We start from the raw sequence: 14,845 nt of genomic DNA on the forward strand, positions 1-14,845 counted from the left end.
TGGAATACACATACACGCTGTCTGTCCGTTATAATCCATGTATCCTGACAGAAGAGAACTGAAAGCTCCGTGTATACTATACAGTCATTACGGATGTCTTACTTTGTAATGCTCAGTAACTCAATATATCCTCCTTTATTCCTGTTCTCCTGCTGTTGGCCTAACATACCGTATAAGCAGAATTTTTAGTGAGGATTTAATTTTGGCATTATTAGCGAGGGTGATGTGATCGCTAAAATTTACTATTGCTAATAACTTATTCCATATCTAGGTAATAGTTATCTTTTTTAGAATAATAAAGTCGCACTAAATTTGTGTCTCGCTAAATATTCTACTTCTACAGTATCGGACTTCAAATGCACTTCATAACTGATGATTTAAAGCCATTGCCTCAAGATCTGCACATACATATACATGTAGAATTTAGGGTTTGAATATTGTATTTCTCTGGTCTCTTTTAAAGGGTAGGATGAAAAATCTGAGTTTTTTCTGTAGGAACTAGAAATCAGACCTTCTCTTTGAATGTAATTCAATTTTGTTATAATATAAAAAGTGATAATCGATTTCTTTGATAAAAAAAAAAGGACATTCAAGTTTCACGATTTAAAAACCAAAATTTGACCGAGTCCTTAGAGGTGCTTTTTGTGTATGCTGTGAGATCTAACACTATGTACAAAAGTACTGAACTTACCCCTCCCCAATTCAAGGTCCGTGAGAGATCATTTCCTGTGCCAAGGGGCATGATGGCGACCGGGGGTGGGGGCTTAATGCCCAGGCTGTCAATTTCGGACAGGATCCAGCCCACTGTGCCATCTCCCCCACATGCCAAAATACGCAGGTTAGGCACTTTCTTGTACAACTCGAGACTGCAAAGAAACAATGCAACAGCTCATGTGATCAATTAATGCATAAAAAGTCTTGATGATTTCAAACCTGAAGATAATGGATAATATATAGTGTTGTCTTACATTTTTCAACTTCTTTCCAATCTAGTGTTGTAAAGAATTAAAATCTTAATTGCAACAAAAACATTCATTTCTTTTGTAAATGTTTTACTGTAAGTATCTGCAAGTGCAATTTAAAACAAATCTAATTTGAGAATTCCCTCCAATATAGTCCACCTGTTTGATATAAATTTACATCGAAGTCTGTGCAAGTCAGTAAAAACATTTCTATTTACATTGCAGTCTGACAAGAATATCTCAGATGTCACAGTGAACACAACATTTGTAACACTTTTTTCCCTCTTATAGCCGCTTCATTCAATGTATTTTCTTCATGTTTAACATCTATTTTGGCCTTTATGAGTAATCCCCCTTCTTTCATTTCCTATGTACCCCGACCACTTATTAGATTAACACAACATGTGTTTCTTACTGAAGAAGGCCTTAGAGAACTCCATGACCACCATCAAAGATCTACATCTAACTAAAGACAGTCATATTGTACAAACTTTCCTGGAAAAATTAATTCATTCAGTGTCAGATTTCTTCACTAATCGTATATGATAAATATAGCCATGTGATTTCTACATATTAAATGAAATACAAATTATGTGATTTCACTATTGTATAAAATGACCATAACATGCAGCTAAACCAGATGAGCAAATCATTGGCTTTTGAACAGATAGTGTAACCCTAAGATAAGTGATACCCGCTCCTGTTGAATGCTGACATTGCCAGAATATTTAGGTATATAGTTCTTTTAGATGAAACCTCGCTGGTCTAAATTCCTTTCTATAGCTGTTGTATTCCCCTTTGCAAGCATAATTTTGAATCCTTACTGGATCCAAATCCCAGTACACATGATGCAACCAACCATTGTGTTCATGAATATCAATCACCACGCAGTAGTTCTACTCCCTATAGTTATAAGTGAACCCAGTATCGTGTTTCCACTAACGTTCTGGAAACACACCTATATATTCATCATCCCTACTCATTTGAAGCTGAGTTTCATTACCCTAGATCTTGAATCTTTAATACCATGCATTCAATCCTTTCTCTATCTTGAACTATAAGGTAAAATGATGGCTCATAAATAAAAAGTCAACAGGAACGAGCCACCCAAGACACAGTCATTATCTCTCAATCACTTTTTATTTGCCGAAACAAAAGATGAAAAGACATCAGCAGAAAGACACCTGCCCATTAAAGGTTCTAACCCAGCATTACGAGCTCTACTGGAGTCCTTAAAATTCGGTGTCTCCATCTTGTGTAAAATCCACTAATGGGAAAAAGCCATGGAGATGAATAGATGCTCATTTGATCACCGTTTGTTTTATTGGCCTTTACTTCAGAAGAGTTAGCAGGAAGATGTTTGACTTACTGCCTATAGCGCTACCTGAATAATTGAACACTTAACTATATATGCTTATATACATTTAATATGCTAAACAGCATTTGTATGCACGGGTGTCTCTTTATAGCTATTGTAATAAAATTTACAGAAAGTAGGCACATTTCCAGAATACACAATATTCTTAATTTGCCTTGTTAGAATTAATACTGTTCTCTACTATAATCAAGACAAGATTTCATGCATACTTAAACGAACCACAAGGTAAAAGATCAAAGCTATCTCATTCATAAAGGTTAAGGTCGTTTATAAAGTCTGTAAGTTCAAATTTGCCACAGCTCAAAGCAACGTAGTATTTCACACACATAAAAAAAATTTATTTTCCCTTCCTTTTTACAGTCAGCACTTGCAGCAAAATTTTTTTTCAAATTGTTAAATCTGCTGTTCTATTTATGGTAAAATTATCCCTTTGACTTTTTAATAACATACCCTGGTCGAGGCCCTCCATGGGACAAGTCGAACACCTGCCGTGGGTTCAACCACCAGCAGAACTTGTGCATGAGTTTGGCCCCTTGGTTCCCACCACTCTTGGGGTTGATGAAGACGAGAAGAGGCTTCAGAAGTGGGGAGGGAATGGGCTTGATTATAAATGGACGATTTTCTTCCTTGGCTTTCTTTCTTTTTATCGAGGCTCGCCTCTTTTTCCTCAGTGAAGATTTGAAAGACCCCTGAAATAAGAAATCGGCAGCGTGATAGTTTTCTGGCTAAAATCATTGCTTGTCGATTTTCTGCATGAACTTCTACAAAAAGTGGGTCTCTGCTTGAAGCATAATTCTGATTTTTATATTCTTTTAATGATATAAAATTAAAACACATTATTCTACCGTTTCTACACAAAAATTCTTTCAATTTGTAATGGACCTGACTTTATGTATAAAATCATGAGATGAAATGATGATGAGAAATACTGGCTGAACGACTTGTTTGGCAATGAAAACTAAGGCAAGTACTCTTTTGTGATATTGTGGCGACTTTTAATGTTGACTATTACGCAATTTGTAAACTTAAAAAGCTCTTGATCTGTGAAAATTGGAATCTGGATCCATAGATTCACAGAATATTAGTGTCCCTGAATTCGCACTTTTAATGTGATCTTCGCTCAGACTCCCATCCCCCGCACTCATCACAATATAAAAGTGGGGGTAGGAGTCAGAGGAAACTTGGATTATCTGTCTTCATAATTTCAACAAGGATCCCTGTAATTTCATTGTTAATTCAAAATTCAAGATATGACAATGTTGATTTTAAGAGTTTTACAAAAGTTCACGACTTTGGAAATTTGTATATCGAGAAAGAAATCCTTTATTATACAAATCTTTTTAAGCACTAAGTCACAACTTATGAAATAATAATAAAAAAAAAAAACCAACCAAGTATTCGTATGAAAAAATTCTAAATAGGTTAATTTATAAATAAATCAGACTATTTTACTTTTTAGTCTACTCTTTTTTGAATTTAATCATATAATCATATGAAGCATGGATTTAAAACAACTATAAATACATTTCAATGCAAAGATATTATAAACATGCAAGATCTGCACATTGCATTGTAAGATCTCATTTTGTAATTTTATATGTATATAAAGATAATAAATTTAAACTTTGAAAAAATTCCATATCACTTTTATAATACTCAGAAGCTAACATGCTAACACTAAAATCTCGTTAAAAATTGATAAACACAGACTGCATTAAATAATTCTTTATAGGAGATCGACTCTCCATATATCTATATGCGATTATAAATTTTATCGGTTAAAACTTTCCCATTTATGTTAAAAAAATAGAACAAACAAACTAATCTGCTAGCAGATTAAGTTTCAAATATGAAAATCACTTAAAAGTTTCTAAATCAAGTCCACAGTGTCATTTTCACAGAATGCTTTAAAGCTTTGCTCAAATTACTGTTTAAATTCTAAATAATTTGATAAAAAATACAGCAAAAGTGTGTTGATTTGACTTTATTAATACAGTGACTCCCGTGTATTATACATGCTGCAGTACTTTTCACCATAAAGCCCATCACTAGCTCTCCCAATTAATGTCAAATTTTTATCATTTCTGGCATACATTGTGCAAAAGACGTGTCAATAACAGCGACAACTGCATTAGGAGAATACTAGTGATACTCACTTTAACAACTGCATTAGGAGAATACTAGCGATACTCACTTTAACAACTGTATTAGCAGAATACTAGTGATACTCACTTTAACAACTGCATTAGGAGAATACTAGCGATACTCACTTTAACAACTGCATTAGGAGAATACTAGCGATACTCACTTTAACAACTGTATTAGCAGAATACTAGTGATACTCACTTTAACAACTGCATTAGGAGAATACTAGCGATACTCACTTTAACAACTGCATTAGGAGAATACTAGCGATACTCACTTTAACAACTGTATTAGCAGAATACTAGCAATACTCACTTTAACAACTGTATTAGGAGAATACTAGTGATACTCACTTTAACAACTGCATTAGGAGAATACTAGCGATACTCACTTTAACAACTGTATTAGCAGAATACTAGCAATACTCACTTTAACAACTGTATTAGGAGAATACTAGTGCTACTCACTTTAACAACTGCATTAGGAGAATACTAGCGATACTCAATCACTTTAACAACTGTATTAGCAGAATACTAGCAATACTCACTTTAACAACTGTATTAGGAGAATACTAGCGATACTCACTTTAACAACTGTATTAGAAGAATACTAGCAATACTCACTTTAACAACTGTATTAGCAGAATACTAGCAATACTCACTTTAACAACTGTATTAGCAGAATACTAGCGATACTCACTTTAACAACTGCATTAGGAGAATACTAGCGATACTCACTTTAACAACTGTATTAGCAGAATACTAGCGATACTCACTTTAACAACTGTATTAGCAGAATACTAGCGATACTCACTTTTTTTGGAAGTTTAATGATCCACGACGGAGGCACAATGATGCTTTGATGGACTCCCAGGGTGCACTGCTCCTCGATATGCTGCATCATGAAGCACGATACCTTGTTGTGGTAAGCTGCTTTGCACCATGAACAACTGATAGCAATGATCTCCTGTAAATGAAGGTGCATTTCTATTTAACATTGCCCTCACTTATACTGGGGGGGGGGGGGGGGGGGGGGGGGGGGGGGGGGGCTTAATTATCCTACTGCTGTGTCACCTAGATGACATGTACATTCAAACATTTTGTCCTAAATGTCTGCTACTGAGGGTATATTGTTTCCTAAGTTACAGAATTAAAGCTTTCTGGGGGGAAAATGAAATAAACCTGCAATATTTTTCTTTCTTCAGATTTTACCCAGAGAGCTACAGTTCTGCGGCTTTTACTGAGGATGCTAAATGTATGAACATCATAACATCTTCCTCAACTTTTCCTCCATATCTGGCTTAACTCCTGAAAACACTTTGATTGCAGACACTGTTAACCGAGTTTTTTTTTTCAATACATCCAAGATGTCAACATCTTTATTACTAATCTGTGCCTTTCTTGATAATCTCCTATTGGTAGTAATTAATTCCGAGACTGACAATATAGTACAAGTGACTTGTACTAAAGATCACTTGATGAAAAGCCAAACCCTTAGTAAAAAAAACCTCAACTCCTTATTATATGTAATATGACCTCAACTGATACAAAAAAATAGAGAAATTTTAATGTCAATGAGAGAATAAAATACTAGGTCATTAAACTACTTTCATCCAATTAATTAAAAAATGACAGTGCCAGCAACCATCTATGTTATGTACATGATAGGCGAAGAATCAATCTCATCACTCCTATAAGCAATACAAAATAAAGAGTTGGGCAAACACAGACCCCTGGACATATCAGACGTGGGATCAGGTGCCTAGGAGGAGTAAGCATCCCCTGTCGACCGGTCACACCCGCTGCGAGTCCTATATCCTGATCAGGTAAATGGAGTTATTCATAGTCAAAATCAGTGTGCCAAGAACGGCCTAACAATTGGTATGAAACATGTCAAACAGCATATGACCCAATGATAGGTTGTATGGGCAATATAAAACCTGATCATTTTAATATGACCATAGAGTTTGCAAAATGTTGACTTTAAATGAGACTGTTGTTGTATTATAAAATGAATAGCCTAGATCTTTGCACTGAATGATTAAAACTGAGTATTCCTTGAAAACAGGCGCCTCTTTGCCTTGACTGCATAGAAGGATTTCCTTAAAAGTTACTTTAAAATTTGCAAAAAATTGTTTGAAATTACTGATAATTGATGTTTGTAGAATGTTAAAATTGAAGTATTAAACTGTCTAAAAAGTTCTAAATTCTAGAAGATCATCAAACAAGAGGCTTATGGGCCACAACACTCATCAGAGGCACCTTGCTCACACAGGGGTTAAATTCAGGACACCATAAGAGTACAAATCCTTCAATCAATACCATAGCTCTGCACTATACACTGTAGGTAATGAAACGAAGACAACTATATATATGCTACGTGAGGAAACTTCCATATTAAGGAGGAATCATACACCATCACAATGGTCGACTTCCTTTTGATTAAATGTAAATATCAGCAATACATGTATATTCCATTTACATCTGATTGCCTAGCTATAAGTAGCTCAGTAGTTTAACATGTTGACTGTTGATCTGTAGATTGCCTGGCTGGGTACATGTACCTCGATCTGTAGCTTAACATATGTTGACCGTTGATCTGTAAATTGTGGGTTTGAGTCAAGCATGCAGGGTTTTAATTTGTTTTTATAAGATTACTTTCAACTAAAACAGTATCTTTTAAACCTAAATAAGGTAAGTTTGAAACTTTTCAATATCAAATATTAATGTACATATTCCCAAGTTCACTTTCCATACAATATATATCAGATTTCTCAGGTGTGTTATCCGTCCTTAATAAAACTGTATTCTGAGGTTCCCTAAGTTAGAGGCATGGCTTTCAGGGGAACATGGTTTGAACAAACCTGAACCTACATGTACATGGTTGACTGAATTTATTGGAGTTTTAGGTCCCTTTGAGAATTTTTCACTATCTTCAGACACATTTCCAGCTCTAGACAAGTGCCATAAATTCAAACTTATGCCCTGGTGCTCAAAGCCATTTCGAAGTGAAGACTCTTTCCACTATTGCTAAGCATTTGATGAAGGAATTTCACTACCTATTTTAACAACTCAGCTAATTGCCAAGGCTTTTAATCATACATGGGTCTCCAAACACAAAAATGAGTATTCTATTAACTAAGCTGCATTGATTAATTCTTAGGAAGATTAAAAAATTTTTTTCCCCTATATTCTAAAGAAAAACTTGAATCCCTTTTGTGGCGGTCTCAATTAGTATCATGGTTTGAACAAACTTGAATTTACATGCTTGCATATACACTTTCTATCAATTCTGGAGTCGATTTCGACCTTTTTAATCATACATTCCAATATAAAATTCTAAATCTCTATAACAGTGCCTCCAAGCTTGGCCATGTGAACAATCTGGAATCAACATTACAAGAGAAACATGCAGTCATATTAATTTGGCGCACATAATTTTGAAGTTCTTGAGAAGATAATTTCTAAAGATTTTACCTAAACCTTTAATCTAAACCCATTTGTTAAAATGCTAGGTGGCTCCTGCAAATGTTATGACCTTGACAAATCTGAAATTCAATCAAGGTTATAACAACACTTTTTAGGACTGGGACCAGGTTCTCTTTAATTAGGAAAATCGTTGTCGTTTTTTGGTAAATTGGGAAAATTACTTTTACTGTCTTTTCCATCCAAATAAAGTATATAACATTTAAGATGAACAAAATAACCATATTATCATTTATATATTCATTCAGTTCTTGACTCTATATATCAGTCCCCCCCCCCCCCCCCCCCCCCCCCCCCCCCCCCCCCCCTTTACAATATTGTACAATATATATTTTTAATTTTTGTATGCATTTAGGAAATTTTGCTCATGAATTTAAGGAAATAGGTGACTTTTTGGTCATTGGGAATGGGTAGGATATTTGGTCTAACTTTGAAGGGGGGGGGGGGGGGGGGGGGGGCAGTCCTGAGAATATACTCTTCAAGGGGACAATTTTGTATCAAGTCAACACACTGTACTCTCCTTTCTCTAAAAAAGTAGATTTCCCCCCATATTTCAATGGAGAGAGTACATAGAAAGGCATTGCCAATTGTCTAGTCCAATTCTTCTGAATGAAATATTGTTTAAATCAAACTGTAATCTACAACACAAGAAGATGCATTCATAATTTGACACAAATAACCCATGTGGTTCTTCAGTGCATGATTTTTTGAAGTATTTCCATTCAACAATTAAATCCCTGGTGTGGCCCTGTCCAGGCCCTGAGAATCATAGCCTACATTAAATGAGGACGTTTACGTATTAATTTGACATAATGTATCTATTTTTCCTACACATTTCTGTGTTAAACTTTAAACCCTTAATGTGACCACCTACTGGTTCTGAATGGCTGGAGGGGGGCGGACTTGTCATGGTTTAAATTTTTGTTTGAATGTACACTGTATCTGAAAGCTTTCATGCAAAATTTCATATTCCTGGTTTCATTGCATGCTCTTTATCAGAATCTATCTAAAATGTCCTATCATAATTTCACTATTTTGCCAATACCTTGATTTCCTTGGAATGATAGCTCTGATATCAGAAAAAAATTGAATCACCTTAATAAAAAGAATGCTTTGTGCCTGGTGTAGTGAAAATTGGACAGATGGTTAAACAGAAGAAGTTGAGAATGTGAAAAGTTTACCAGGATGACTAGAGATATGACACACAAATTTTGATCAGAAAAAAAATGTTGCATGTTGAATTGCCTATAATAGGTTAGTTCACTATTTACTGCTTTGTAGAGCCTATTGATTTATCAAGGTTATGGAAAACGCAAAAAAGTCTATAGTCCATCACTTCCGCTATTTGTGAAATTATTCCCGCTTTGTTGGAATTGCTGGAGAATCGTCCCCTGAGGTCGTAAGATTTTAATGGAAGTTACAAAACGAGCATGAAAACCAAGTATGAAGGCCAATTAATTTATATCTTGCAACAAAGTCTTTGGATTTTAAAAAAAAAGTTAGACCACTTTAACATCTTGCACTTCCATTAAGCCTATACATAGCTGCATATTTGTCTTCTAGCTACTTCGATCATCTAAACAAAATCAGTTTTCATCCAAGTACAACCAACCTCTGTAAACGATGCGCACTAGCTAGGTTAATTCCTACTAAGCCTACTAAGTATACAATTTGTTATACAAGGTTGTTATACTGTGATTATCAATGAAATTCTTTTGGTTATTAGTTCTATTCTGTCAACAGCTAGTTCTGTATTATCAACACTATAGTTCTGTTCTGTCAACAACTAGTTCTGTTCTGTCAACACTATAGTTCTGTTCTGTCAACAACTAGTTCTGTACTGTCAACACTATAGTTCTGTTCTGTCAACAACTAGTTCTGTTCTGTCAACACTATAGTTCTGTTCTGTCAACAACTAGTTCTGTTCTGTCAACAACTAGTTCTGTACTGTCAACACTATAGTTCTGTTCTGTCAACACTATAGTTCTGTTCTGTCAACAACCAGTTCTGTACTGTCAACACTATAGTTTTGTTCTGTCAACAACTAGTTCTGTACTGTCAACACTATAGTTCTGTTCTGTCAACAACTAGTTCTGTACTGTCAACACTATAGTTCTGTTCTGTCAACAACTAGTTCTCTACTGTCAACACTATAGTTCTGTACTGTCAACAACTAGTTCTGTACTGTCAACAACAATTAGTTCTGTATTGTCAACAACATTTCTTCACAACTTTTCTTTTCCCCCAAGTGAATACTCTAAGTATCCCTAAATCAGATTCATTCACAGCATGATGTAATGCTATATTTACAATGAACTAAAGCTTTTCATGATACAAAGAGAAGAAGACATCTTCCTTGAGAAATTACATTTTTACATAGATATGCCGACATTAGATGATGGTCTTGATCTAAATGTAACAATGTTAGAATGGATTCTTCTGAGTAAAACTAAAAATACCTTGCTTTGGAAGGCAAATCTCTGCTGGAATGACTGAAAGAAAAAAAATGTCATTAAGTTCATTAAATGAATTACTCTGGCAAAAAGAAAATTTTAGCATTTTTTTGTAAGGTATTTAAAACAGTATTTTTATAAAAACAATATCTGACATTCAAAGATTACTAAGCACTGGTTATATAGACCGATCACGTGCTACGCCTGCTCGTTAATTTAATTACATTATTACTACTACAGCATAATGCACAATGCTCATGAACCAATTGTAAAAAAATCTATCTTTGTAATTACAGGAAGTTTATTAAGTCACCTACCATATTTGATAAATTAACAGATAAACATACATTTTTTTTTTTACATAAGTGACAATCCTAGCACGAGCAAATCAATTCAAATTATGAAACAATTTGTTCCTGTAGGTGTTGTAAAAACGGCATTTACATTAAGTAACTGAAACTGTGTGACACAGAAAAGCAGTTTATGATTTATGTGAAGATTTTTTTTCACCTTCATCATAATTGCACTCATTAATTTAGGGCTAAAACTTCAGAGCACACCTTAAAAATCCCTGGTTATTCTTTGTTGATGATTGCTGAGCAGTTGTGACTATGAGTGATCAATGTTGGGGTTTGTACGTATTTTCTTCCCGAGGTACTCAACTTTAATCAAATTACCTGAATGTGTGCGAACGATTCAGCAACACCCATACATATGGATGACAGCAATTACACTTTGAGAAAACCCAAATCCAATTTGGATTAATTTGTTCAGAATCAGTCTGCATGATATCATTTGATAGGTTATCTAGGTCTAATCACGGTTGTACGGGAATTTACCAATAGTTGTATTTTAGTATACTCAGAGGCCAAATTTATTTCAATTATGCATTTATATCCCATACTTGACAAATTTCTTGAAAATCGTAATTTACCGTTTGCGCAAGAAAACTATATTAGCAAGGCCTTTGTGATATGAAGACGTCATCACTTAAAAGTGGAACTGAAAAAAAAAGCCCTATACTTGCACCACATTTTTTTTTCTTACATTTGGCGTGGTACCTGAATTTCAGATTTGGCTTGTTAGCCAATCAGAATGTTTCATTCTCGTCATTGTAACCAACACTTCTAAAGAAACTTGACATTTTTTCTCATTAACAAGGTAAATCCAATTCATATTAAGTCCATCAATATTACTTATAGAAACTAAATTACTTCTTATCAAGTAAGTTTAATCCTTTTTGCGTTTGGTGTATTAAATTGTACCAGTAAATCAAGTTTTTCATAAAAACCTGAATTCAAATTACAATATAATTTCTCAAGTTTGTCCTTTTATGAGATCTGATAATTTCATTGTTCTTCAGAAATCTTATCATAGGAATATTCCTATCTATTTAACATTAAAAGAGTTAAATATAGATCTATTTTTAAGAGTTCCCTACATGAATTCCTATATCTGTCTAACATTAGCAGTGCTATAGATCCCTATCTGTCTAACATTAGCAGTACTATAGATCCATATCTGTCTAACATTAGCAGTGCTATAGATTCCTATCTGTCTAACATTAGCAGTGCTATAGATTCCTATCTGTCTAACATTAGCAGTACTGTAGATTTCTATCTGTATAACATTAGCAGTGCTATAGATCTGTTAGTCTACACGAATTCCTATCTGTCTAACATTAGCAGTGCTGTAAATTCCTATCTGTCTAACATTAGCATCAGTTCTATAGATCCCTATCTGTCTAACATTAGCAGTGCTATAGATCCCTATCTGTCTAACATTAGCAGTGCTATAGATTCCTATCTGTCTAACATTATCAGTACTATAGATTTCTATCTGTCTAACATTAGCAGTACTATAGATCCCTATCTGTCTAACATTAGCAATGCTATAGATCCCTATCTGTCTAACATTAGCAATGCTATAGATTCCTATCTGTCTAACATTAGCAGTACTATATATCCCTATCTGTCTAACATTAGCAGTGCTATTGATCCCTGTCCAACATTAGCAGTGCTATAGGTTCCTATCTGTCTTACATTAGCAGTGCTATAGATTCCTATCTGTCTAACATTAGCAGTACTGTAGATTTCTATCTGTCTAACATTAGCAGTACTATAGATCCCTATCTGTCTAACATTAGCAGTACTATAGATTTCTATCTGTCTAACATTAACAGTGCTATAGATTCCTATCTGTCTAACATTAGCAATGCTACAGATCCCTATCTGTCTAACATTAGCAATGTTATAGATTCCTATCTGTCTAACATTAGCAGTACTATATATCCCTATTTGTCTAACATTAGCAGTGCTATTGATCCCTGTCCAACATTAGCAGTGTTATAGGTTCCTATCTGTCTAACATTAGCAGTGCTATAGGTTCCTATCTGTCTAACATTAGCAGTGCTATAGATTTCTATCTGTATAACATTAGCAGTACTATAGATTTCTATCTGTCTAACATTAGCAGTGCTATAGGTTCCTATCTGTCTAACATTAGCAGTACTATAGATTTCTATCTGTCTAACATTAACAGTGCTATAGATCCCTGTCCAACATTAGCAGTGCTATAGATCCCTGTCTAACATTAGCAGTGCTATAGGTTCCTATCTGTCTAACATTAGCAGTACTATAGATTTCTATCTGTCTAACATTAACAGTGCTATAGATCCCTGTCCAACATTAGCAGTGCTATAGATCCCTGTCTAACATTAGCAGTGCTATAGGTTCCTATCTGTCTAACATTAGCAGTGCTATAGATTCCTATCTGTCTAACATTAGCAGTACTATAGATCCCTATCTGTCTAACATTAGCAATGCTATAGATCCCTATCTGTCTAACATTAGCAATGCTATAGATTCCTATCTGTCTAACATTAGCAGTACTATATATCCCTATCTGTCTAACATTAGCAGTGCTATTGATCCCTGTCCAACATTAGCAGTGCTATAGGTTCCTATCTGTCTTACATTAGCAGTGCTATAGATTCCTATCTGTCTAACATTAGCAGTACTGTAGATTTCTATCTGTCTAACATTAGCAGTACTATAGATCCCTATCTGTCTAACATTAGCAGTACTATAGATTTCTATCTGTCTAACATTAACAGTGCTATAGATTCCTATCTGTCTAACATTAGCAATGCTACAGATCCCTATCTGTCTAACATTAGCAATGTTATAGATTCCTATCTGTCTAACATTAGCAGTACTATATATCCCTATCTGTCTAACATTAGCAGTGCTATTGATCCCTGTCCAACATTAGCAGTGTTATAGGTTCCTATCTGTCTAACATTAGCAGTGCTATAGGTTCCTATCTGTCTAACATTAGCAGTGCTATAGATTTCTATCTGTCTAACATTAGCAGTACTATAGATTTCTATCTAACATTAGCAGTGCTATAGGTTCCTATCTGTCTAACATTAGCAGTACTATAGATTTCTATCTGTCTAACATTAACAGTGCTATAGATCCTTGTCCAACATTAGCAGTGCTATAGGTTCCTATCTGTCTAACATTAGCAGTGCTATAGGTTCCTATCTGTCTAACATTAGCAGTGCTATAGATTTCTATCTGTCTAACATTAGCAGTACTATAGATCTCTATCTGTCTAACATTAGCAGTACTATAGGTTCCTATCTGTCTAACATTAGCAGTACTATAGATTTCTATCTGTATAACATTAACAGTGTTATAGATTTCTATCTGTCTAACATTAGCAGTGCTATAGATTCCTATCTGTCTAACATTAACAGTGCTATAGATCCCTGTCCAACATTAGCAGTGCTATAGATCCCTGTCTAACATTAGCAGTGCTATAGGTTCCTATCTGTCTAACATTAGCAGTGCTATAGATTCCTATCTGTCTAACATTAGCAGTACTATATATCCCTATCTGTCTAACATTAGCAGTGCTATAGATCCTTGTCCAACATTAGCAGTGCTATAGGTTCCTATCTGTCTAACATTAGCAGTGCTATAGGTTCCTATCTGTCTAACATTAGCAATGTTATAGATTTCTATCTGTCTAACATTAGCAGTACTATAGATTCCTATCTGTCTAACATTAGCAGTACTATAGATTTCTATCTGTCTAACATTAGCAATGCTATAGATTCCTATCTGTCTAACATTAGCAGTACTATATATCCCTATCTGTCTAACATTAGCAATGCTATAGATTCCTATCTGTCTAACATTAGCAGTGCTATAGATTCCTATCTGTCTAACATTAGCAGTGCTATAGGTTCCTATCTGTCTAACATTAACAGTGCTATAGATTCCTATCTGTCTAACATTAGAAATGCTATAGATTTCTATCTGTCTAACATTAGCAGTGCTATAGATTTCTATCTGTCTAACATTAGCAATGCTATAGATTCCTATCTGTCTAACATTAGCAGTACTATATATC

General features: G+C 34.6%; 1 protein-coding gene across 21 annotated transcripts in view; it reads right to left on the minus strand.

Annotated features, from left to right (window-relative positions):
- The window catches only part of LOC125677687 (diacylglycerol kinase zeta-like), a 136,919-nt gene that overhangs the window by 26,287 nt on the left and 95,787 nt on the right, over positions 1-14,845 (minus strand). For all 21 annotated transcript variants that reach the window (XM_056158806.1, XM_056158803.1, XM_048915811.2 and 18 more), the window contains 4 exons: positions 10,430-10,462; positions 5,299-5,451; positions 2,791-3,029; positions 692-866 (listed from right to left, as the gene is read on the minus strand). In XM_056158806.1, coding sequence (XP_056014781.1) covers positions 692-866; positions 2,791-3,029; positions 5,299-5,451; positions 10,430-10,462 — 600 coding nt within the window. The remainder of the gene's footprint in view (positions 1-691; positions 867-2,790; positions 3,030-5,298; positions 5,452-10,429; positions 10,463-14,845) is intronic.

This window comes from Ostrea edulis, chromosome 3 (genome assembly GCF_947568905.1).
Source record: "Ostrea edulis chromosome 3, xbOstEdul1.1, whole genome shotgun sequence".
Lineage (NCBI taxonomy): Eukaryota > Metazoa > Mollusca > Bivalvia > Ostreida > Ostreidae > Ostrea > Ostrea edulis.